General features: G+C 44.9%; 1 protein-coding gene across 1 annotated transcript in view; it reads left to right on the top strand.

Annotated features, from left to right (window-relative positions):
* Positions 1 to 26,249, top strand: part of LOC134343037 (atrial natriuretic peptide receptor 1-like) — a 115,614-nt gene that overhangs the window by 42,189 nt on the left and 47,176 nt on the right. The window contains exons 10-13 of the mRNA XM_063041862.1: positions 3,171 to 3,248; positions 17,647 to 17,751; positions 17,918 to 17,989; positions 23,767 to 23,926. Coding sequence (XP_062897932.1) covers positions 3,171 to 3,248; positions 17,647 to 17,751; positions 17,918 to 17,989; positions 23,767 to 23,926 — 415 coding nt within the window. The remainder of the gene's footprint in view (positions 1 to 3,170; positions 3,249 to 17,646; positions 17,752 to 17,917; positions 17,990 to 23,766; positions 23,927 to 26,249) is intronic.

Below are 26,249 nucleotides of genomic sequence, written 5' to 3'. Positions count from 1 at the left end.
AATACCTGGTGGGATGAACGTTGACTTCTCTAACTTCCGTTAATGCCCCTCCTCCCCCTCGTATCCCATCCATTATTTATTTATTTATTTATTCATTCATTCCTCCTCTTCCCCCCCCTCTCCTTTTTCTCCCTCTGTCCCTCTCACTATACCCCTTGCCCATCCCTGGGCTTCCCCCCTCCCCCTTTCTTTCTCCCTGGGCCTCCTGTCCCATGATCCTCTCGTATCCCTTTTGCCAATCACCTGTCCAGCTCTTGGCTCCATCCCTCCCCCTCCTGTCTTCTATCATTTCGTATCTCCCCCTCCCCCTCCCACTTTTAAATCTCTTACTAGCTCTTCTTTCAGTTAATCCTGACGAAGGGTCTCGGCCTGAAACGTCGACTGTACCTCTTCCTAGAGATGCTGCCTGGCCTGCTGCGTTCACCAGGAACTTTGATGTGTGTTACTTAACTTCCTAATCACTTCTACATCCACTCTCCCCTCCATGGACTCTCTCTGCACTTCATGCTGCCATGGGAAAGCAGCCGACATGATCAATGACCCCTCCCACCCTCATCATTCTCTCTCTACCCCCCCCTCCCCTCTCCTGTCGGCCAAAAGATACAAAAGCTTGTACCACCACACTCAAGGATGACTTCAGTCATCAGTGAACGGAAGGGCCTGCTCTCTGCTGGAATGTATGGTCGAAAGATGGAATTGGCCTATTTTCCCACAGAAGAGGAACGGCTAAGAGTTGACCTTGGAAGTCGTTGATCGATGATGTTCAATAAGGCTGTTGAACCAGTGTGGATAACTTCACTCATCCCCAACACTGAACTGATTCCACAACCTATAGACTCACTTTCAAGCACTCTATGCCTCATGTTCCTAGGATTGTTTTGTTATTTGCACAATGTGTCTTCTTTTGCACATTGGTTGTTAGTCAGTCTTTGTGTGCAGTTGTCATTGATCCTATCGTATTTCTTTGTTCTACTGTGAATGCCTGCAAGAAAATGAAACACAGGGGGAGGTGTATGGAGACATATTTGTACTTGCATGATAACTTTACTCTGACTTTCTTTGACCTTGACTGATTCCCTGCAAGCAAACACTCCACTAGTTTCATTCCAGGACTTTCTGGAAATATTGGTTTTGGTAGTGGTTCATTATTGTCACATGGACTGAGATACAGTGAGAATCTTGACTTGCATTCTGTTCATACAGATCAGATCATTACACAGTGTATTGAGCTAGAATAGTACAGAATCAAGTGTAAAACGTACAGTGAAAACGTATTGCAGTAAACGATAAAGTGCAAGGTCATAATGAGGTCAGAAGTCCATCGTATCGTACAAGTCTGTTCAAGTGTCTGATAACAGCGGGGTAGAAGCTGTCCTCGACCCAGTGGTATGTACGTTCAAAGTTCAAAGTAAAAGCTGAAGCTTTTACTGAAGCTGAAGTGTCGAAGCTGCACCCTCTCTAACAGGCTGGTGGAGAGTTTTATTTTGGTTTTTAGCGCTGGAAATAGTTACATTCGGACACGTCTCATTAGCGGGGCAGCAGTATGGTCACATTGTGTATTCCAGGGACCAGCTGTTTGCGCTAATGCCGGCCAGTTTAGTGAGCAGAGTGGCGGACACCCCTGCTGAAATCTGGAGGAAAACACACAGAGGATGCAGAGGGGGATCACAAAGTCGAGGAAAGAGGACCAGGTCGAGACAACAGAGACTTATGGAGAAGAGGAGTTCGGTGGGTAATAAAATGGACAAGTTCACGGTGCTAGCCAGGGGTTGGAGAACATTTCGGGAGTGCAGTGTTATGTGTTTCACTGGAACGGGGATGCACAAGGACATACCGGATCAAATCTTTTCCATGGACGGCTTCCAGACCGTTCGAGCTGACCGGAAGTGCACTGAGAGCGGTAAGCGTAAAGGAGTTGGGGGCTTACTGTTCTGGTTAACAACAGATGGTGCAATCCTGGTCATATTACGATCGAGGAACATGTTTGAGACCGGATATTGAACTTTTTACTGTTGGACTTCGGCCATATTCCACCGTGATACAACACTGGGCGTAATGGGAGGTCGTTCCTGCCTGTGGCCATCGAACTTTGCAGCTCCTCCCGTGGAGGGTCAGACACCCTGAGCCAATAGGCTGGTCCTGGACTTATTTCCATCTGGCATAGTTTGCATATTGTTGTTTGATTGTTTATGGTTTTGTATTGCTATATTTATGCTCTATTCTTGGTTGGTGCAGCTGTAACGAAACCCAATTTCCCTCAGGATCAATAAAGTATATCTATCTATCTAAATCTATTATCAAAGTACATACATACTGCCCTGAGATTCATTTTCTTATGAGCATTCACAGTAAATATAAAGAAACAGAATAGAATCAGTGAAAAACTACACACAAAGACAGAAAAAACTAATGTGCAAAAGAAAACAAACCGTGCAATTGCAAAAAAAGATAATAGTAATAAATAAGTAAATAGATAAATAAATAAATAAGAAATAATACTGAGAACACAGTTGTAGAGTCCTTAGCTTGTGGAATCAGTTCGGTGTTGAGGTGAGTGAAGTTATCCACGCTGGTTCAGGAGCCGGATCCTTTATTCAGTAAAGCCACACAACTACAAATCTCAAACTCAAAACTCAACTGTACATCCCTGAACCTGGTGGTGTGAGATCTAAGGCTCCTGTACCTCCGTCCCGATAGCAGCAGTGAGAAGAGAGCATGGCCTGGATGGTGAAGGTCTTTGATGATGGGGAGATGCTTTCTTGTGGCAGCATTCCCTGGAGATGATAGTGGGGAGGGCTTTTCCTGTGATGGACTGGGCTGTATCCAGTACTTTGTGTAGGTTTTTTCCATTTCTTCTTACCTTATGTATCTTTTGTTGTGTAGGTTTTTGTATCTTCTGTCTGATGGAAAATGTAGAGGAGAGAATATCTTCTCTCTTTCCCTCTTCTTCGTGTCTTTCTCCCTTCATTATCCTGGGATAGATGCTGTAATAGTCCCTGACCATACAGGATGGCAAACATAACATTTGCAGGAGTTATCTATGGAGCTTAGTGCAGCATGCGGTCGGGTTAAGCTCAAATCCAGGGTAAGGTCAGGGTGGCACTCTGAAGCTTTCTATATCTATATCTTGTTGGTAACTAATATATCTTCTCTGGATACTCTACCCCAAGGGAAATATAGTGGCCATTAAACACATCAACCGGAGGAGAGTGGAGCTGACCCGGAATGTCCTCTTCGAACTCAAGCACGTACGTTGGCATCCAATTTTCTTGGTAGTCCTCTCTCTGCTGGGGCTTTCTTCCTGTACAACCCCCCTCTCCTCGCGGACTGGGTTTCACCCCAATCGCTCTGGGTGCACAAGTGGAGGTCAGGTTTGGAGAAAGGGGTTTGGATGATGAGCAACCCACGCAAAACGTTGGGGGGAACTCAGCAGGCCAGGCAGCATCTATGGAAGAAAAGTGCAGCTGACATTTCAGGCGTGAGACCCTTCAGCAGGATTTCAGCCCGAAATGTTGACTGTTTACTCTTTTCCGTAGATGCTGCCTGGCCTGCTGAGTTCCTGCAGTGTTTTGTGTGTGTTGCTTGGATTGCCAGCATCTGCAGGTTGTCTCTTGTTTGGATAATTAGCATGCCCTTGGATTAAGTTCAGGTACAGTTTGTAGCAAGGATTATGGACCCAATTTGGAGATATCTATAGCAAGAAATCTCTTTTTAGCAACATGCCAGGTTTATGAACAACTTCTGGGAAAGGATCTATTCCATACAATTGGTGGGGGAGGGTATAGTTCATTGACATTGTGTAAAACGGGGGTGGGGGGGTGGAATGGATTCAGACAAATGAGATTGTGGAGAGAGGGAGTGATTGAGAAAGGGTTGTGTCTATTGGGATTGTGTGTAATGGGAATGAACGGGAAAGGTTTGGATCCATTAACATCATGTACAGTGGGAGGGAAAGGGAAGGGGTTATGTCCAGGGAGATGGTGCATAACAGGAATCAGGGGTGGCTCAGTAGTAGTGTGGGTAGTTAACGCAATGACCCAGGTTCAATTCCTGCTGCTGCCCATAAGGAGTTAATACGTTCTCCCCGTGACCATGTGGGTTTCCTCCAGGTGCTCTGGTTTCCTCCCACATTCCGAAGATGAGTTAGTAAGTTGATTGATTACATGGGTCTAACTGGGCAATGCGGGCTTGTTACTGTGATGTATATCTGAATTTTTTTTTAAATTGGGGAAGAGTTGTGATCACTCGCGTGGAAATACTGATGAGACCCGAAGCCAGGATTTAGGACAAAGCCGGAACTCAGAAATACTCCTTTATTCAGTAAAGCCACACAACTACAAATCTCAAACTCAAAACTCAACTGTACATCCCAAAGCACAACTATTTAAATGGTTTATCCAAAGAACATTCAAAATATTGATCGGAACAACGATCAATTAGTGAAGGTCAGCCTGGGATTGGTTGCCAGCTGACTAATAGGCATTGGTTTCTTTGGCTCGCCGTAACACTCCCTCTTGAAAACGATTACCTGTAGGAGTTGGATAGGAACAACTGCTTATCCTGACGATTAGCCGTCACTTTCTTGTCGCAGCATTGCTCGTGGCTATGCTACTGCTGGGCGCTTGTTTGGTTGGGGTAAATTGAACTCTTCCAGGGAGAAGATGAAGATCCAGCTGTGTTTGATTATCAAATCCAGAAGAAAGTCCTTAACTCATTAAACCTAGCCTTGTTAAATGTCAGGTCTTTGACTGACAAATCACTTTTAATTAATGATTTAATTATCAGGCACTGCCCTGATTTTATGTTTCTAACAGAGATTTGGCTAGACCAAAACAACAAAGCAGCATTTCTCATCAAATCAGCTCCTCCTAATTTCAGTTTTATAAATGAGACCAGGATAAAGAAACAAGGGGGAGGAATAACCGTTCTGTTTAATAATAAGCATATATCATATGGAATATTTGCATCTTTTGAATATCCTGCTCTTCAGCTGAAATCCTCCCATTGTGCTTTATTTTTGACTATATACAGGCCACCCAAATATTGTGCACTGAACTACTGTCTATTGACTTTGACTGGGTAGTCATTGTTGGTGACTTTAATATTCATGGTGATAACCCCAAGGACAATAATGCTAATGAACTGTTCTGCAGCTTAGGCAATTATGGACTGGCATAATGTACACACAGGGCCATACCCTTGACGGAGTCATTTCCAAAGGTCTTAACACTTCCAAGGTTTCTCTTTCTGATCATTTCTGTGTCTTCTTTGAAATTACTATATCTCTATTCACTAGCGCTCAAACTGAGGTCATCACAAAATGGTATGTCACTGGAAAAACCAAGGTATTGTTCACGCAGCCTTTTTCTCCCACACCTGCCCTCTCTCCGGCCTCTGTCAATGATCTTGTAGACCATCTCAACTCTAAAACTGCAGGTGTCGCTGATGTAAGTAAAAGTATTTTCTGGGAAGAAGGAAGCCCATGGAGAAACACCTCACTGGTTAAACTCCGAAAAAGAGAACGTGGAAAAGCTGAATGCATGAGGGCGGAAAACAAAACTCCAGGTCCATTTCGAAATTTATAATGGAACTCTTCACATCTATAACTTAGAATTGAGATGTTCAGGGCAGTTCTTCTTCTCTGATAAACAAAAATGGCAATAATGCACATGACTTAGTCACTACAGTTGATAAACTCACACATCCTCCTGTATCCTGCACCTGAACTTCTATCCACAGTCATGTAATGACCTTGTATTCTTTTTTACTGACAAAATTCAGAAGATTAGACATGCTGTTAGTGTTTCTGCATCAGACAATAGACAATAGGTGCAGGAGTAGGCCATTCAGCCCTTCGAGCTAGCACCGCCTTTCACTGTGATCATGGCTGATCATTCACTATCAGTATCCAGCTCCTGCCTTATCCCCATAACCTTTGATTCCGCTATCTTTAAGAGCTCTATCCGTCTCTTTTTTGAAAGCATCCAGAGACTTGGCCTCCACAGCCCTCCAGTCAGAAGTCAGTCTCATCCTTTCACTCACTTGGAACTAATTTAGTTAAAATGACACAATTCAAACCTATTGACTATAAAACTTTAGAAAAAATTGTGCTACACCTGAAATTCTCCTCCTGTTCCCTTGACATTTTACCTCCAATAGGTTTCAAAAGGTACATTTAATGTCAGAGAAATGTATACAATATACATCCTGAAAGTCTTTTTCTTCTACCTACAACCTTTTTAAAAAATGTTTTTAGTTGCATGACACCACTCATTCTACAAATAGTCATCACTTCTCTTCTATCAGGCTGTTTCCCAAAAGCCCTGAGAACTGCAGTTATTAAGCCTCTTTTAAAAAAGAATAACCCAGATGTCTCCAAATAATAACTGCAGGCCCATATCAAACTTACCATGTTTAAGTAAATTCATTGAAAAGGTTGTTTATCAGCTTTTAGGCATTAAGCAACCATATTAGATTAGATTATGAGGACACTCAGTCCTCGTTTATTGTCATTTAGAAATGCATGCATTAAAAAATGATACAATGTTCCTCCAGAATTATATTACAAGAAACACAGGACAAACCAAGACCAAAACTGACAAAACCACATAATTATAACATATAGTTACAACAGTGCAAAGCAATACCATAATTTGATAAAGAGCAGACCATGGGCACGATAAAAAAAGTCTCAAAGTCCGGATAGACTCATCATCTCACGCAGGCGGTAGATGGAGGAACTCTCCCTGCTATGAACCTCCAAGCGCCGCCAACTTGCCGATGCAGCACCATCGGAAGCACCCGACCGCAGCGGACTCTGAGTCTGTCCGAAAACTTCGAGCCTCTGACCAGCCCTCCGACACCGAGCACTGTCTCTGCCGAGCGCTTCGACCCCACCCCGGCCGCCGAGCAACAAGCAAAGCCGAGGACTCGGGGCCTTCTCCTCCGGAGATTCTGGATCACACAGTAGCAGCAGCAGCGAAGCAGGCATTTCAGAAGTTTCACCAGATGTTCCTCCGTGCTCTCACGTCTGTCTCCATCAAATCAGGATTGTGCACGGCACCCTACTTGACAGATAACAGATATTGACCGGAGTGGCCACTGTGAGCTGCATCGCGCCGCCATCTTCTCCCGCAGATAGATTGCTGATTTCTGGGCACATCTGCTTACCCTCCCCAGGGTCAAGACAAAACATGGTGAAGCAGCTTTTAGTTACCATGCTCCACATATCTGGAATAATCTTCCAGAGGATCTAAAATCTGCCCCAACTTTAATCTATTTTAAATTGAGGCTTAAAACTTCTCTTTTCGCTGTAGCTTTTATTTAGAATCTTCTGCACTGTAACTTTCATTTGTTTATTTTTGTATGAATTTATTCTCTTTATATTGTCTGAAATTTAATGTTTGATTTTTATATCTTGTTCTATCTAAAGCACTTTGAACAGCCTTGTGTTTGATTAGTGCTAAACAGATAAACTTGCCTTGCCTGACAAACATGTTGTGCCTTTGGGAGCGTGTGGCCACAACTGGTTGATGTGGTGACACCAGTGAATCCCATCTATAATAACTTTGTAGACCACCTTCCTCATTTATCTGACAATCTGAACTGGTACCCAGGGGTCTTGCCCATTGAGATTTCACCTGTGGAACAAGGTCTGTGTGGCTGTCTTTGTGTACCTGATCTTCGGCGATTCTTGGATGCTGGAGGCTGTGATGCCATTGCATCTAACACTGCGCTCAGTTTTCTTCCTAAAAGCGCTTCAAACTTTGTCTTGAAGCCTGGACGTGGTGTCATTCAATATGTCAGCAGAAATGTATTGAGGGTCTCTGCTGATGCTCCTTCCTCTTGATTCCAGAAGCAACTGTTTTTAGATGACTACATGCCCCTCTGCTTGGCCATTGAACTGTGAGGGTGACCAGATGTGTTTAATTTCTCTTTTGGCAGAATGCAGCAACTGGTGTTGTCAGAAACAAGGGTTTCTGGCATCCCAAAACAGCTAAAGATCTGCAGCAATGGTTGAATGGTGGTTTTTGTCATTGTTGGCTTCGTAGATAATACTTCTGGCCATTTGGAATAGGTGTCAACAGAATAAGGTAGGTACACACATTGACTGGGCCAGAGAAGTCATGTACTTGACTCCAAGGCCTGGTAGCCCTGTGGCCATGGTTGTGCATCAGCTCTACTTGGATTCTTTGCTGCCGTAGAGCACTGAGTACGCTGCCCGCATATGGTTATGACATCTTCATCTAGGCCCAGCCAGTACTCACAGCTTCTTGCAGGGCTTTCATTCAGTTGATGGCTGGGTGACCATGGTGGAATTGTTTCAGTACTCTTGATTGAGATGTTTGTGGAATCACTATCCTGTCTCCAAACAGAATCCACAGTTGGTGTGTGACGTGGGTAGAAGGATACAACGTCTTCCTCAATCTCGACTGGCCATCCATCAGTGGAGGTATCTGGAGATAGGCTGAAGAGGATCTGCAGCTGTTTCTGCTCTGATCTTGTTGACCGGAAGACTTGAGCCGCATCCCATACAACCTGGTGGACTTCGGAATTCACTGAAATTCCAGCCACAGATGAGTTCTCGGTTTTCAGTAATCTTCTGATTCATCAGTCTGGAGAAGGTGTCTGCCTGAGCAGATTCCTGGGCTGATGCGCACTTGATTTCAAAATCATAGGCTAATAACATTGTTGTCCACCTTTGCAGATGGTTGGCTATATACACCAGGATGCCTTTGTTAGGCCCAAAGATGAACAACAGTGGTTTGTGATCAGTAAGGAAAGTGAAGCTTTTGCCACAAATCATCCTGTGGAATTTCTTCCCAGCAAAGATGATTCCCAAGGCTTCCTCCTCAATTTGTCCATAGTTCATAGTTCATTTCAGCTGTGGTCAGTGATCTGGCTGCATGAATGACAGCTTTTTATGAACCAGAGAAGATATGGGATTTGACAGCTCCCACTCTGTAGTTGGACGTATCCGTTGTGATGGCGATTGGCAACTCTAGGTTGAAAAACATCAAGAGAAGGTTGGATGACAGCATATTCTTCACCTGATCAAAACCCTCTTGGCATTGCACGGACCATTTTCACGGAACAGGGCATTGGATGGCTCCTTCAGCTGGCGCACCGCTAGGAAAAATGCTGAATAATGAATGATCATAAAGTGCTGGCATCTGATAGTGGAGCATTTTTTTTTAAAGGTAGCAGTGATGTTTTCAGGATCTGGGTGACAACTGTGCTCATCTATGACTAATACCAGATACTAAACTGATGACATCAGGAGGTTACATTTTTCTGCCCAAAGTCACAATCTAAAGTTTTGTAGTTTTGTTTTCAAAACGTGGACCAGGTGTTGGCATAGTTCTGTCTAATCCATGCCCATCTCATTGTGTCCATAAGCTGTTGGAAAATTGAAGGAACTGCCTTTACCCGGAAAGGCAGACAGCAAAAGGAAAACAACCTGTTGTGTTGACGTGGTCAGAAGATCCTGTGAATTTTCTGCCACTTCTACCTGGAGGTCAGTTCAATTTTCTGAAGAGATCTGCTGGTACCTGTAATGGATACTGGTGTGTCCCTAGATCTGCATTGAGACCATTTCAGAAAACCATAGGACAAGGGAGCAGAAGCAGGACATTTGGCCCATTATGTCTGCTCCATCATGGCGGATCCTATTTTTCCCCCTCCTCAGCCCCACTCCTCTGTCTTCTCCCCACAACCATTGATGCCGTGGATAATCAGGAACATCAATCCCTACCTTAAATACACCCAATGACTTGGCCTCCACAGCTGCCTGTCCTAACAAATTCCACAAATTCACCACCCCCAGGCTAAAGAAATTTCTCTGCCTCTCTGTTTTATCTGGACACCTCTCCATCCTGAGGCTGTGTCCTCTTATCTTATACTCCTCCACCATGGGAAACATCCTTTCCACATCTACTCTGTCTAGGCCTTTCAACATTCAAAAGGTTTCATTGTGATCACCCTTCAGCCTTCTAAATTCCAGCGAGTACAGGCCCAGAGCCAAACGTTCCTCATATGATAACCCTTTCATTCCTGGAATCATCCTCGTGAACCTCCTCTGGACCCTCTCCAATGCCAGCACATCTTTCTTAGATAAGGAGCCCAAAACTGTTCACAATACTCAAAGTGAAGCCTCACCAGTGTCTTATAAAGCCTCAGCATCACGTCTTGCTCTTGTATTCTTGACCTCTTGAAATGCTAACATTGCATTTCCCTTCCTCACCACCAACTCAACTGCAAGTTAACCTTTAGTGTGTTCTGCACAAGGACTCCCAAGTCCCTTTGCATCTCAGATTTTTGGATTTTCACATTTATAAAATAGTCTGAACATTTACTCCTTCTACCAAAGTGCATAACCATTTTCCAACGTTGTATTTCATTTGCCACTTTCTTGCCCATTCTCCTAATCTGTCTAAGTCCTTCTTGTTTCCTCAACATGACTTGCCCCTCCAATCTTCATATCATCTGCAAACTTGGCAAAAAGCCATTTATTCCATCATCTAAATCATTGATAAACAGCACAAAAAGAAGCGGTCCCAACACTGACCCCTGTGGAACACCAATTGTCACTGGCAGCCAACCAGAAAAGGATCCTTTTATTCCCACTCGCTGCCTCCTACCAATCAGCCAATGCTCTAACCATGCCAGTAACTTTCCTGCAATACCATGGGCTCTTAACTTGGTAAGCAGCCTCACAGGTGGCATCTTGTCAAAGGCATTGTGAAAAGTCAAATATCCACTGCATGCCCTTTATCTATCGTACTTGTAATCTGAAAGAATTCCAATAGGTTCACTATGCTGACTGCCCGACCTTGTCCTGTGTCACCAAGTACTACGTAACCTCATTCTTAACAATTGACTCCAACATCTTCCCAACCACTGAGGTCAGGCTAACTGGACTATAATTATCTTTCTGCTGCCTCCCTCCTTTCTTAAAGAGTGGGGTGACATTTGCAATTTTCCAGTCCTCTGGCACCATGCCAGAGTCTAATGATTTTTAAAAGATCATTACTAATGGCTCCACAATCTCTACCTCTATCAGAACCCTAGGGTGCAGTTCATCTGGTCCGGGTGATTTATGCACCTTTAAGTCTTTCAGTTTTTTGAGCACTTTCTCTCTTGTAATAGTAACTACACTCACTTCTCTTCCCTCACACTTTTCAACATCTAGCACACTGCTGGTGTTTTCCACAGTGAAGACTGATGCAAAATACTTACTTAGTTCATCTGCCATCTCCTTGTTTTCCGTTATGACAAATAGAACAGTACAGCACATTACAGGCCCTTCGGCCCACAATGTTGTGCCAACTCTCAAACCCTGCCTCCCATATAACCCCCCACCTTAAATTCCTCCATATACCTGTCTAGTAGTCTCTTAAACTTCACTAGTGTATCTGCCTCCACCACTGACTCAGGCAGTGCATTACACACACCAACCGCTCTCTGAGTAAAAAACCTTCCTCTAATATCCCCCTTGAACTTCCCACCCCTTACCTTAAAGCCATGTCCTCTTGTATTGAGCAGTGGTGCCCTGGGGAAGAGGCGCTGGCTATTCACTCTATCTATTCACCTTAATATCTTGTACGTCTCTCATTCTCCTTCTCTCCAAAGAGTAAAGCCCTAGCTCCCTTAATCTCTGATCATAATGCATACTCTCTAAACCAGGCAGCATCCTGGTAAATCTCTGTACGCTTTCCAATGCTTCCACATCCTTCCTATAGTGAGGCGACCAGAACTGGACACAGTACTCCAAGTGTGGCCTAACCAGAGTTTTATAGAGCTGCATCATTACATTGCGACTCTTAAACTCTATTCCTCAACTTATGAAAGCTAACACCCCATAAGCTTTCTTAACTACCCTGTCTACCTGTGAGGCAACTTTCAGGGATCTGTGGACATGTACCCCGAGATCCCTCTGCTCCTCCACACTACCAAGTATCCTGCCATTTACTTTGTACTCTGCCTTGGAGTTTGTCCTTCCAAAGTGTACCACCTCACACTTCTCCGGGTTGAACTCCATCTGCCACTTCTCAGCCCACTTCTGCATCCTATCAATGTCTCTCTGCAATCTTTGACAATCCTCTACACTATCTACAACACCACCAACCTTATTATTATTTCCCCAGCCTCATTTTCTAGTGGTCCTATATCCACTCTCATCTCAGTATATATTTTTTTATATATACCTGAAAAAGTTTTTTCTGTCCACCTTGCTATTGTTTGCTAACTTGCTTTCATATTTCATCTTTTCCCTCCTAATGATTCTTTTAGTTGGTTTCTGCAGATTTTTTAAAAGCTTCAAAATACTCTATCTTCCCACCAATTTTTATTTTGTTATATGCTTTCCCTTTTGCTTTTACCTTAGCTTTGACTTCCTTTGTCAGCCATGGTTGTATTATTTTGCCATTTGAGCATTTCTTTGTTTTTGGAATACATCTATCCCGCACTTTCCTCATTTTTCCCAGAAGCCCACGCTATTGCCGCTCTGCTGTCATCCCTGCCAGCATCTCTTTCCAATTTACTTTGGCCAACTCCTCTTTCATACCACTGTAATTTCCCTTACTCCAATGAAATACTGCTACATCAAAATTTACTTTCTTCCCATCAAATTTCAAGTTAAACTCAATCATATTGTGATCTCTGACTCCTAAGGGTTCCTTTACCTTAAGCTCCCTAATCGCCTCCAGTTCATTACACAACACCCAATCCAGTATAGTCGATCCCCTAGTAGGCTCAATGACAATCTGCTGTAAAAAGCCATCTCATGGCGTTCAACAAATTCACTCTCTTGAGATCCATGAGATACCTAATTTTCACAATCTACCTGTATGTTAAAATCTCCCATGACTATCATAACATTGCCTTTTTGACATGCCTTTTCCATGTCCTGTTGTAATCTGTGGTCCACATCCCAGCTACTGTTAGGAGGCCTGTATATAACTGTCATTAGGGTCCTTTTTCCCTTGCAGCCTCTAAACTCAACCCACAAGGATTCAACATCTTCCAATGTCACATCTTTCTGCTGATTTAGCGCCACTCTTTACCAACAGAGCCACCCACACCATGCCCACTGCATACCTATCTATCCTTCTGATACAGTGTGTAACCTTGGACATTCAGTTCCCAACTACAGCCATCCTTCAGCCATGATTCTGTGATGGCCACAGCATCATACCCGATAATCTGAAAAAGTGCAACAAGACCACCTTATTTCTTATACTCCGTGAATTGAGATATCACACTGAGTATTTGATTCTGCGTTCCCAATGCACTGATACTCACCCTGCTGACTGCAATTTTGATGCATCCTGGAGGTCCTGCTAGGCTTTCTGCCTAGCTCTACAATTTTTCTCTTCAGGACCCTTTTGTTTTTCTTTCTGATGTCATTGGTACCAAGACACCTGGCTGCTCTCCCTCCCCCTCCAAAATGCTGTGAGTGTGATCTGAGAAGTCCCTGACCCTGGCCATTTGGGTGTCCAGTTCACATCCACAGAATCTCCTGTCTGTTTCCTCTGACTGTTGAGTCCCTTGTCACTACTGTTCCCCTCATCTCCCTCTTTCCCTTCAGCACCACAAGCTCATGCTCAGTGCCAGTAACCTGGTCTCCGTGGCATTCCCCTGGGAGGTCACAACGGTATCCAAAACAGTATACTTATTATTGAGGGCAGTGGCCACGGGGGTGCTCTGCGCTAACTGCCTATTCACATTTCCATTTCTCCTGACAGTCACCCAGCTACCCGCCTTCGGCAACTTAAGGGAGTCTACTTCCCTGTAGCTCCAGCAGATGATCTCCTCACTCTCCTGTTCAAGCTGAAGATCATCCAGCTCCGGATCCCCAGACGGTCTTCGAGGAGCTGCAGCCGGATGCACTTCATGCAGATGTAGTTTCCTGGGAGACTCTGAGTTTCCCAGAACTCCCAACATCTGGCATGAAGAACACACAACAGCCATTTAAACTACACTAAGTACCCCTGACACAGTAAAAACAAAGGGAAACTTAACCAAAACTTACCTGGACAACTTATCCAGAGAAGTGTGCACACAACCTCACTGTACCATTGATTTTATTAATAATGGCTATAGGAACTGCCCGACGTGAGTAGTTGACAGCTTTGTTCACACCAGCTTGTTGCAGGCAATCCAGATTTTGCTGCACAATTGGTAAAAGAGTGTATGGTACCGGTCTTTTTGGAACAAAAGACAGGTTTGCATCTGGTAGGAGATGGAGTTCTGCTTGCAGTTTGGTGCAGCAACTCTTGAAGCACTGCGGCCTAGCACTGTTGCAGTTATTGAATGATCTCATGTACTGATGGTGGTAATGTCATCACCTGACATGATGAGAACAGCCAGTGTCTTCGTACAGATCTGATCCAGAGGGATGTTCTGGAGACCAAGTTTGTCCACCCAGCTGGATCTGGCTGGTCTGTTAGATCTGGTTACTGTTCAGCTTCACCGTGCCGTGCAGTGCACTTCACCAGTCAGCTGGAGTTTTCCTCCCACCGCGCTGCAGGCAGAGTGATGAGTTGACCGACTGGGCCCGCCACATGCATTTGGAGACAATGGTGTTGTCTGACACCGTATTGAGTTGTAGCTTGAACTAACTGGTTGGTGATAAATAATTTGACGTACTATCTCCTGGGGGGAAAAAAATCAACTTTGAACAGGACTATAAAATTCTTTGATTTGCGTTTCACTGGTCTAGAAGTGAGTGAAGGATGGCAAAAACCTTTGTGACCGTGGCATTGCCATTTGTTGCAAATGTGTTTCTTGTATTGGCAGTTTTTCCTGCGTAATGCAGTTTCATCAAGCTGTGTTTGGCTGCTTGGAGACTTGCTGAGTGATGATGTCTGGGCCACTGGAAACTGCTTCGACAGGGTTCTGTTCGACCAGGTTGGAATCGTATTTCGGGCTGGTCAAATGCTGAAATTCTTGAGTGACAGATTGTAGAGTCAAATCAGGGTCTTGCTCCAGTCTGGCCAGGAACCGTTTACAAATGTCTGCATCGCCAGGCGCCTGAAGTCCACAAGTAAAAATCAGTCATGTTACCCAGCTTGAACTTTTCACATTCACGATTAACGACACTGGCATATGTGATAAAGTCATTAGCAATGTGTTTAATGAGTCTTAGGCATTAGCAGCGAACACTGACAAGAGATGACTGCTCTCCAAAGATGCTTGTTAGCTGTCAGACAGTTTCGTCAATGGAATAGTCACGGGGGTTCTTAGGCAGAATGACGTTGAAATAACGTTCATGTTCAACAGTACCCAGTTTTCAGAGCCAAGTGTGTGTCTTCCACGGGTTGTCCTTATCAGAATCAGATTTATTATCTGTCAACTTTGCAGCAGAAGTACAATACAATACATGATAACAGAGATAAAGAAAAGTGTCAATCTCAGTAAGTATAATAAAAGGCATCCGTTAGTCTTGTGAGACCATGGATCTGCGCCTGGAAAGTCTTCACTCTCTGGGGCGCAGGCCTGGGCAAGGTTGTATGGAAGACCAGCAGTTGCCCATGCTGCAAGTCTCCCCTCTCCACGACACCGATGTTGTCCAAGGGAAGGGCATTAGGACCCATACAGCTTGGCACCAGTGTCGTCGCAGAGCAATGTGTGATTAAGTGCCTTGCTCAAGGACACAACACGTTCCCTCGGCTGGGGCTCGAACTAGCGACCTTAGTCCAATGCTTTAACCACTTGGCCACGTGCCCACACAGTAAGTATATAGATGTATATCAAACAGTTAAATGAAATAAATAGTGCAAAAACAGAACTTAAAAAGTAGTGAGGCAGTGTTTACTGGTTCAATGTCCATTCAGAAATTGGATGGCAGGGAAAAGAAGTTGTTCCTGAATCGTTGAGTTTGTGGCTTCAGACTTCTGTACCTCCTTCCTGATGGTAGCCTTGAGAAGAGGACATGTCCTCGGTGATAGGGGTCCTTAGTGATGGACGCCGCCTTTTTGAGGCATTGCTCCATGAAGGCATCCTGTATACTATAGGGGTTAGTGTTCATGATGGAGTTTACAACTCTCTGCAGCTTATTTCGATCATGTGCAGTAGTCAACCACACCCCCCCTCTCCATACCAGATAGTGATGCAGCCAGCTTAAATGTTCTCCATGGTTATTTACTGGTGAACTAGACCAGGGAAACAACTTCATAATGTTTAAACTGTGATTCACGTGTAACTCCCGAAGCAGATTTGAACTGGAAGTTGGAAATGGATACAACAACTGATCCACATGAGATCTGTGTTTGACACCGCCGTCGTTGGACTCACTGATAACTTGGTCAAGGTTTTGATTAACTTCAGCTAGGCCGCCTCAGATTGAGCTTTCTGCTGTTGTAGAATTGCGTGCAAGACTACTGAACTTGCTGTGTTGATATACAGCTCCTCACTGCCAATTGCTTGTGTTTGCTCACCAAGAACTACTGATGAGACCCAAAGCCAGGAGATAGGACAATGCCGGAACTCTGAACACGCCTTTATTCAGTAAAGTGCTGCAACTACAAATTTCAAACCCAAAACTGTACATCCTGAGCATGACTATTTACCCAAAATAGGTTGACCCAAAGAACATTCAAGATGTTGATTAGACAATGACCAATTTGTGAAAGTCAGCCTGGAATTGGTTGTCTGCTGCCAAGTAGGTGTTGGTTGTTTTGGGCTGGACTTAAGAGGAAGATGTTGGGTCCATTTGGATTTTGTACAGTTGGGAGGGGATTTTTTTAAATTGAGATACAGTGCAGAACAGACCTGGCTCTATGAGCCACGCTGCCCAGTAATCCCTCGAGGCCAGTGATGTTGTGGGGATGGACGGTGGTGTCTGAAAAGAGGATGCTGTCCAAGTTGCATGCCATCTTGGTCAATGTCTCCCATCCACTACATAATGTACTGGGTGGGCACAGGAGTACATTCAGCCAGAGACTCATTCCACCGAGATGCAGCACAGAGCGTCATAGGAAGTCATTCCTGCCTGTGGCCATCAAACTTTACAACTCCTCCCTTGGAGGGTCAGACACCCTGAGCCAATAGGCTGGTCCTGGACTTATTTCCTGGCATAATTTACATATTACTATTTAACTATTTATGGTTTTATTACTATTTATTATTTATGGTGCAACTGTAACGAAAACCACTTTTCCCCCGGGATCAATAAAGTATGACTATGACTATTTAACCCTAGCCTAATCACGGGATAATTTACAGTGTCCAATTAACCTACAAATCGGTATGTCTTTGGACTGTGGGAGGAAACCGGAGCACCCGGAGGAAACCCACGCGGTCACAGGGAGAGCGTACAAACTCCTTACAGGCAGAGGCAGGCAGGAATTAAACCAGGTTGCCTGTACTGTAAAGTGTTGTGCCAACCACTATACTACAGTGTCGCCTTGCATTGGAATCGTGCGCGGTGGAAGTAACTGGGAAGGGTTGGATCCATTGGGATTGTGTAGGGAGGGAGTGCATGCGAATATTTGATCAATTGGGATGTTCATCTTCAGTGTGCCACTGCTCATTATTCTGGTGTTGGCAGCCCACACCCATGAGCTCGGACAAATGCGACACAGGGCTGGACTTCCTCTCAGAGCCTGCCTCTGATCCTGCTCTTTTTCCTCTGGCCCTCCGCAGATGAGGGATGTGCAGAACGAGCATCTGACGCGATTCATCGGGGTCTGCATTGATCTCCCGAACATCTGCATCGTCACAGAGTACTGCCCCCGGGGGAGTTTACAGGTATGGAGTCCAGCGCCATTAAAGCTTAGCCTGCACATTCCCAACATCGCAAAGTCTGCCTGCTCTCCTCCCCGTGACCCCTGCAGTCTCCTTCCAATGAATGTGGCAGCCCCTCAGAGACCTGCCGAAGGTGCAAGAGTAGATAACTTTCATTCTTGTATTCCAGGACATTCTGGAAAATGAGAGCATTACCCTGGACTGGATGTTCCGATATTCCCTGATCAATGACATTGTCAAGGTAAGGCATGGGAGGTTTCTTTCATAGCCCAGAATCTGAAGTAAAACCAGGAAGTGCAGGTCAGGCTCCATCCGTGGAGAGAGAAACAGAATTAACATCTTATCTTTCCATCTCTATCTCTCTCCATCTACCTCTTCAAGAGATATAGGCAGAGTAAGGGGTTGGGACAGCGGTTTCAGAACGATTGTCCCACAGTCTTCTCCCATCAGAGTGGAGTCCCTCTTGTACAATACAGATAAATACTGTATACGTACAGGTGTAAAATAAAACATGCAGCAGTGTCACAGGCACAGAGCATCGGACAAGCAGCATTCACAAGAAATACATTAACAGTCAGGAATGGAAGAAGCTACAGGGAGAGGTGGACTCAGGCCACTACATCACAGGCACACACATCCCTCCCCACCTTCTTCAGAGTCTGCAAGAGGTACTGCCTCAAGAAGACAACATTTACCATCAAACAACACGCATCAAAGTTGCTGGTGAACGCAGCAGGCCAGGCAGCATCTCTAGGAAGAGGTACAGTCGACGTTTCGGGCCGAGACCCTTCGTCAGGACTGACTGAAAGAAGAGCTAGTAGTCCTGTCGAAGGGTCTCGACCCAAAACATCAACTGTACCTCTTCCTAGCGATGCTGCCCGGCCTGCTGCGTTCACCAGGAACTTTTATGTGGGTTGCTTGAAATTCCAGCATCTGCAGATTTCCTCGTGTTTGCGTTTTTAAATTTACCATCAAAGACCACTGCCATCCAGGCCATGTAGGGCCATAAGAGGGTTCCAAGGAGGTTCGCGAAAATGATTCCAGGATTAAACAGCTTGTCATGTGGAGGGCTTTTGGCGGCTCTGGACCCATATTTACAGGAACTCAGAAGAATGAGGGATGCCCTAATTGAAACCTATCAAGTGGTGAAAGCCTTCCATAGAGTGGATGCGGAGAGGATGTTTCTTACGGTGGGGGAGTCGAGGACCAGAGGGGGCAGCTTCAGAATAGAAGGGCATCCTTTTAGAACAGAGATGAGAAGGAATTTCTTTAGCCAGAGGCTGGTGAATCTGTGGAATTCGTTGCCACAGCTGACTGTGGAAGCCAAGTTTTTATGTATATATTAAGGCAGAGGTTGATAGATTTTTGATTGATCAGGGAATGAAGGGATACAGGAAGAAGGAAGGAGACTGGGGCTGAGAGGGAAAATGGATCAGTCATGATGAAATGGTGGAGCAGACTGGATGGATCGAATGGCCTAACTATCCCCCTATAGCTAATGGCCTTATAAACAAAATATTTTCACAAATTTTTTCAAGGAAGAGTAAAATTAGAACAAAAAAGTTCATTGTAGTGCAAAGTAATCAAAGTTTTGCTATAGTGAGGTAGTTGATTAGGGTTGTGCCGGCTGGTTCAGGAACTGAACGGTTGAAGGGAAGTGGCTGTTCCTGAATCTGGTGGTGTGGGACTTCAAGCTTCTGTACCTCCTGCCCGATGGGAGCTGTGAGAGATGGCATGGCCAGGATGGTGGGGATCTGTGATGATGGATGTTGCCTTCTTAAGGCAGTGTCTCCTGTAGATACGACCGATAGTGGGGAAGGGTGTGCCGGTGATGCATTGGGCTGAGTCCACTCCTCTGCAGCTTCTTCCGTTCCTGTGCATTTGAATTGCCATACCAGACTGTGCTTTCCTGGCACAGATGACACACAAACTCTTCTCAGGGTTCCAGCAGGGCCCAGGTGTCGGGTTTAACCAAAGTTTCAGTGACAAACTCCGCCATCTTCATCAAGGATGATGCCTGGGCATGTTTCGTCCGGTGGTAAACGTACTCAATTCCCATCGTCCGTCCCTCCTGTTTGGTTAGTCTCGAGCAAGAACTGGTGTATGGTCTCAAATAAGGTGGGACAGCAGAAACCTGACTGGTTGAGGACTAATGAAGAGGGATGGACAATGGGAGTTGAGTACATATACCACCGGACCAGGCGTGTCGAGGCAACATCCCTGATGAAAATGGTGGAGTTTGTCATCCAAACGTCGGTTAAAATCAACACTGGGACCCGGCTGGAAAGCCCAACAAGAGTTTGTGTGCTTTACAGTCAGGATAATCTCAATAATACATCCATAGGTGCTTGTTGGAGTATTCAGTGACAAACCAAAACTTATAAGAAAGTAATGACACTGGCAGACCTTCCTGCTGATCACACCAATGTGCTGGGCCCAGGACAGATCACCCAATATGTTAAAGCCCAGGAATTTAAAGCTACCACTGCTCTCCGCTGATTACCCCCACTGCAGGGTAGCAGACAGTAACAGAATCAATAAACTCATTCATAAGGCCAGTGATGTTGTGGGGATGGAACTGGACTCTCTGACGGTGGTGTCGGAAAAGAGGATGCTGTCCAAGTTGCATGCCATCTATCTGTCTATCTATAATGTACTGGTTGGGCACGGGAGTACATTCAGCCAGAGACTCATTCCACCGAGATGCAACACTGAGCGTCATAGGAAGTCATTCCTGCCTGTGGCCATCAAACTTTACAACTCCTCCCTTGGAGGGTCAGACACCCTGAGCCAACAGGCTGATCCTGGATTTATTTCCATCTGGCATAATTTAGATATTATTATTTAATTATTTATGGCTTTCTATTGCTATATTTAAACTCTATTCTCAGTTGGTGCAACTGTAACGAAACTCAGTTTCCCTCGGGATCAACAAAGTACGTCTGTCTGTCTGTCTGCAGACTGTCACTCCCCTTCCCCTTCCCAAAGTCACCAGTCAGCTCTTTCGGTTCACTGATGTTGAGCGTGAATTAGTTATGGCATGGCTCAGCCAGGTGTCCTATCCCTCTCCTGTAAGATGACTCACCAGCACCTGTGATTTAACAGCAGCGCCGCCTTGGTGAATTTGTATCTGGCATTAGAGCTGGCGTGTGTACAGTCAGCACAGCCGTGAGACGCTCCTGTGCTGATGGTCAGAAAGAGGATTACTATAAACGGGTGGGGTTGGATTAGAGTGTAAAATGATTATTTTTCTTGTAGCTTAACTTCTCTTATGCTTGCATTTTTATCTAATTGCATGTAATTATTCCAGTAACTACAGTATAACTGGTTCTGAAGTTTTCTGCAAGTTTTTTAGTTTTCCTGTGCAGCATGTGTCACATCCATAAATTATTCTCTGAACCAGAATCAGGTTTAATATCACCAGGATAATGTCGTGAAATTTGTTGACTTTGTGGCAGCTGTACAATGCAATATATAATAAAGAAACACTGAGTGACAGTGACAGTGTATACAGTGCCCAGAAAAGGAATTCACCCCCCCCAAGAAGTTTACCTGTTTTATTGAATAATAGCGGATTTAATTTGGCTTTATTGAGTCTGAAAAAACAGAAGAGATTCTTTCATGTCAAAGTGAAAACAAATTTCTACAAATTGGTCTAAATTTATTACAGTTATTAAACACAAAATCATTGATTGCATAAGTATTCACCCCCTCAAGTCAGTATTTAGTAGATACACCTTTGGCAGCAATTACAGCCTTGAGTCTGTGTGGATAGGTCTCCATCAGCTTTGCACATCTGGACACTGCAATTTTCCCCTTTCCTCTTTACAAAACTGCTCATGCTCTGTCAGATTGCATGAAGACTGAGAGTAAACAGCCCTTTTTTTTTAAGTCCAGCCACAAATTCTCAGTTGGATTGAGTTCTGGACTATGACTTGGCCACTCCCAGTCATTAACTTTGTGGTTTTTAAGCTATTCCTGTGTAGCTTTGGCTTTATGCTTGGGGTCATTGTCTTGCTGGAAAACACATCTTCTCCCAAATCACAGTTCTCTTGCAGACTGCATCAGGTTTTCCTCCAGGATTTCCCTGTATTTTGCTGCATTCATTTTACCCTCTACCTTCACAAGCCTTCCAGGGCCTGCTGCAGTGAAGCATCCCCACAGCGTGATGCAGCCACCACCATGCTTCATGGTAGGGATGGTGTATTTTTGATTATGTGCGGTTTTTGGCTTACACCAAACATAGCGCTGAGACTGATGGCCAAAGAGCTCAGTTTTGGTTTCATCAGATCATAGAACCTTCTTCCAGCTGGCTTCAGAGTCTCCCACATGCCTTCTGGCAAACTCTAGCTGAGATTTTATGTGAGTTTTTAACCAACAGTGGCTTTCTCTTTGCCACTCTCCCATAAAGCTGCAACTGGTGAAGCACCCGGGCAACAGTTGTTGTATGCACAGTCTCTCCCATCTCAGCCACTGAAGCTTGTAACTCCTCCAGAGTTGTCACAGGTCTCTTGGTGGCCTCCCTCACTAGTCCCCTTCTTGCATGATCACTCTATTTTACAAGGCAGCCTACTCCAGGCAGATTTTACAGCTGTGCCATATTCTTTCCATGTCTTGATGATTGACTTAACTGTACTCCAGGGGATAGTCAGTGACTTGGAAATTTCCTTGAATCTATCTCCTGACTTGTGCTTTTCAATAACCTTTTTGTGGAATTGCTTGGAGTGTCCTTTTGTCTCATGGTGTAGTTTTTGTCAGGATACTGACTCACCAGCAGTTGGACCTCTCTCTCCGTCTTGTTTTACGGCGGTTGGCACCCAGCTTAATGGTGCATTACCGCCACCTTCTGCTCTGGAGTGTGCAATAGACGTGCATTCTAAATCCCTTCACCCAGTCACTCTCACACACATACATACACACACACACACACACACACACACACACACACACACACACACACCACACACACCCTAAACCACACTTTACCCTCCCCTCTTTGGCCATCTGAGTACCCTATTCCTGTTTATCCGTCATATCCTATAAAAAACCCCTGTACCCCTTAAGAAAGCTAAAAATACCCGGACCTGTGCTCTCTCACCCATGCCCAGCAACCCTTTTAATGTGAATTCCTGCATCCCCAACTCCCTTACTTTAATTCTCATCATCTCTCTCTGTATCCCATACTTCCTGCAACTCAGAACTACATGTTCTACTGACTCCTCTTCCTGACATTCCTCACACAATCCTGTCTGGTGTTTCCCTATCATTTTCAATGTTTTATTTAATGCACAGTGCCCCAGCCTTAACCTAGTCCACACAATTTCCTCTTTTCTGTTTCCACTACCTACCCTAGTATCTGCAACACTTTTTTGTATTTGATATAAATGCCTCCCTTTCCCCTCCCTGTCCCATCTTTCTTGCCACATTTGGTTGATTTTTTTTCCCAGATTACACACATAACCTCTGCTTTACTGATACTAATGTGTATTTCTATATTTTCTTTCTTTAACGCCCTCTTTGCCAACTCATCCACCCTCTCATTCCCCTTCACCCCTACATGTGCTGGAACCCATAGAGATTTTACCTGACCTCCCCGATTTGCAATTCTTGCGACTCGCAGTTGGACCTTCCAGATACAGGTGTATTTTTAATACAATAGTTTTTATTAAAATGTAACCATGACTTCTAGTCCTTTCCTTTTGTTTGGTCTTTTTTTTAATAACACTCAAAATAAACACTCAAAAAGAATCTCAGGGTTGTATATGGTGACATATACGCACTTTGATAATAAGTTACTTTGAACTTTGAATGGCTTCTTGTTTTTTTCTTGTCCTTTTTTTCATTTCTTTTCCTATAGTACTCAATAAACCAGTTTTATTTCTCATTCTTGACTTCTGGAGACCCTCTGGATGAAAAGTCACCAGACCCAACATTGGTTAATGATCAGTACAGACTCAGTGGGGCGAAGGGCCTGTTTTCCTACTGTATAACGCAATGACTCTTCCCGTCCCTTCGCAGGGAATGGCGTTCCTCCACAACAGCGTCATCGGTTGCCATGGGAACCTCAAGTCCTCCAACTGCGTAGTGGACAGCAGATTTGTGCTGAAGATTGCAGACTATGGACTGGCCACCTTCCGGTGCACGCTCAGCTCTGAGGACCAGCACTTGCTCTATGCCAGTGCGTCGCCTGATGGCCGCTACCTTCCGCCTATCGGCTCGCGTTTTGTGGGTGGGCGAGGGGAGGGGGGAGGCTGGCGGTTGAAAGTCACCCCCCCCCCAACACGCTGTTAACTCTCTGCTTGCCACCGTGGAATTCCACTTCCTGTCCCGGACTTGCTCCACTGGGGGAAATCAGTGGGGAAAATGTCCAGGAGAGAAAGATGAATTTCGTGGAATGTTCATGGAAGCACAAGAGACTGCAGGTGCGGGAACAGGAAAACAAGAGGCTGGAGGAACTCAGCAGGTTAGGCAGCATCTGTGAGGGGGAAATGGGCTCCAGTGTTTCAGATCAAGAGCCTCCATCCAGACTGAGGGGAGATAGCAAGTATAACAGGGTAACGCAAGAGAGACAGTGTTGTGAGGTCGAGGCAGATACATAAGGGACATTTTTAAAAACTCTTTGATAGGCATATGGGCGAAAGTAAAATGGAGAGCTATGTGGGAGGGAAGGGTTAGATTGATCTTAGAGTTGGTTAAAAGATTAGCACAACATCCTGGGCCAAAAGGCCTGTTCTGTGCTGTGCTGTTCTAAGTTCTATGTTAACTGTGGGTGCGGATATGTGTGTAGCTAAAGGAAAAATAACTTAGGGACATTTAAGAGACTCCTAGGTAGACACATGGATGAAAGTGAAATGGAGGCTATGTGAGAGGGATGGGTTAGATTAATCTAGGAGCAGGTTAAAGGGTTGGCATAACATTGTGGGCCGAAGGGCCTGTACTGCACTGTGTTCTATGAACTCAGCAGGTCAGGGGAATGGACAGTCAACATTTGGGTTAGAGCAAACAAGCAATGGGTGGACCTCAGCGAGGAGAGGTGGAAGAGGGGAGAGTTGGGGTAGCGGCAGCAGTTGGGAGATGGTGGGTGGGGGTCGACAGATAATAGAATCCAACAAAAACCCGGAAGTACCCAGCAAAACAAACAGCAGCTGTGGAGAGGGAAGCAAAAGTCTTGGCCTAAAACCGTGTCTGTCCACTTCCCTCCACAGATGCTGCCTGACTCGTTGAGTTCTTCCAGAGTGTGTGTGTGTCTCAGACATCCCACCCTGCAAAAACTCATTTCAGGGAGGTAGCACCATCAATTTGCGGGAGACTTCCGGGAGAGGTGGGATGTCTGCAATAGAGTAGCTCCTTAGCAGCTGGCCAGCTAGTTTAAATAACGTTAGCTATGCTAATGAACGAATGACACCTGTTAAACTCACCTCAACACGTCTTTTACAGTCTTAACCCACCATGGGCAATAGAAAAGTCACTGTTGCAAACAGTGCAGCGAGCAACACTGTCATTATTTTGACCTCTATTAGGCAGGGGTACACTTTAGTGTAGTCTGGGGTGACGTACGTTTTATATATTTTTTTGGAGCACTCTGCCACGGCGCGCTCTCTCTCTCTCTCTTACTCGCACTCTCTCTCTCTCTCTCTCGTCGTCGCTCGCACGCGCTCTCTTGCTTTCCCTCTCTCGCTCGCTCTCAAAAAAATTGATTTCCGTGATATTGTATATAATTTGCGGGCATCAGGGAGTCACTATTCACACTATTCATATGCGGGAGACTCCCAGAACTTCTGGGAGAGATGGGATGTCTGGTGTCTGTGTGTGTGTGTGTGTGTGTGTGTGTGTGTGTGTGTGTGTGTGTGTGTGTGTGTGTGTGTGTGTTGCTACCTAACCTGTTTGTTTCCAGGATTGTTGTAAAACTGTTGCAGGGTGGGAGATCTTCCCATTTAGAGGTGACCCTCGTGGCTATGTCGTCAGCTCTGACCTGCCTTCTGAAATAAGGAAATATCTACCAGGCCCATATCCCATTTTAAACAAAAAAGCAGAGCTGCAAATTTGTAATATTGTGAGCAATCTTGGGCCCTGTATCTAAGGAAAGATGTGCTGGCCCTGGAGAGGGTCCAGGAAAATGATCCCAGGAATGAAAAACTTGTTAGATGATTTGATGTCTCTGGGCCCATATTCAATGGAGTTCGGAAAGGTAAAGTGGGGAGAGGGAGGGGGAAGGAAATCTATTGAATCCTACTGAATACTGGAAGGCCACTAGCATGGATGTGGAGGGACGTTTCTATCGGGAGGAGAGTCAAAGACTGAGGGAACAGCCTCAGAGTAACAGAGCTGAGGAGGAATTTCTTCACCAGAGAGTGGTGAACCTGTGGAATTCATTGCCACAGGCAGCTGTGGAGGCCAAGTTATTGGGTATATTTAAGACAGAGATTGACAGATTTGTGATTGGTGACAGGGTTAAGAGTTACGGGGAGAAGGTGGGAGAGTGGGACTGAAAAAAAGTTGAC

Source organism: Mobula hypostoma, chromosome 2 (assembly GCF_963921235.1).
Source record: "Mobula hypostoma chromosome 2, sMobHyp1.1, whole genome shotgun sequence".
NCBI classification, from domain to species: Eukaryota; Metazoa; Chordata; class Chondrichthyes; order Myliobatiformes; family Myliobatidae; genus Mobula; species Mobula hypostoma.
Note: the sequence above shows the minus strand (reverse complement) of the source record. Positions and strands in the feature narration are given on the sequence as shown.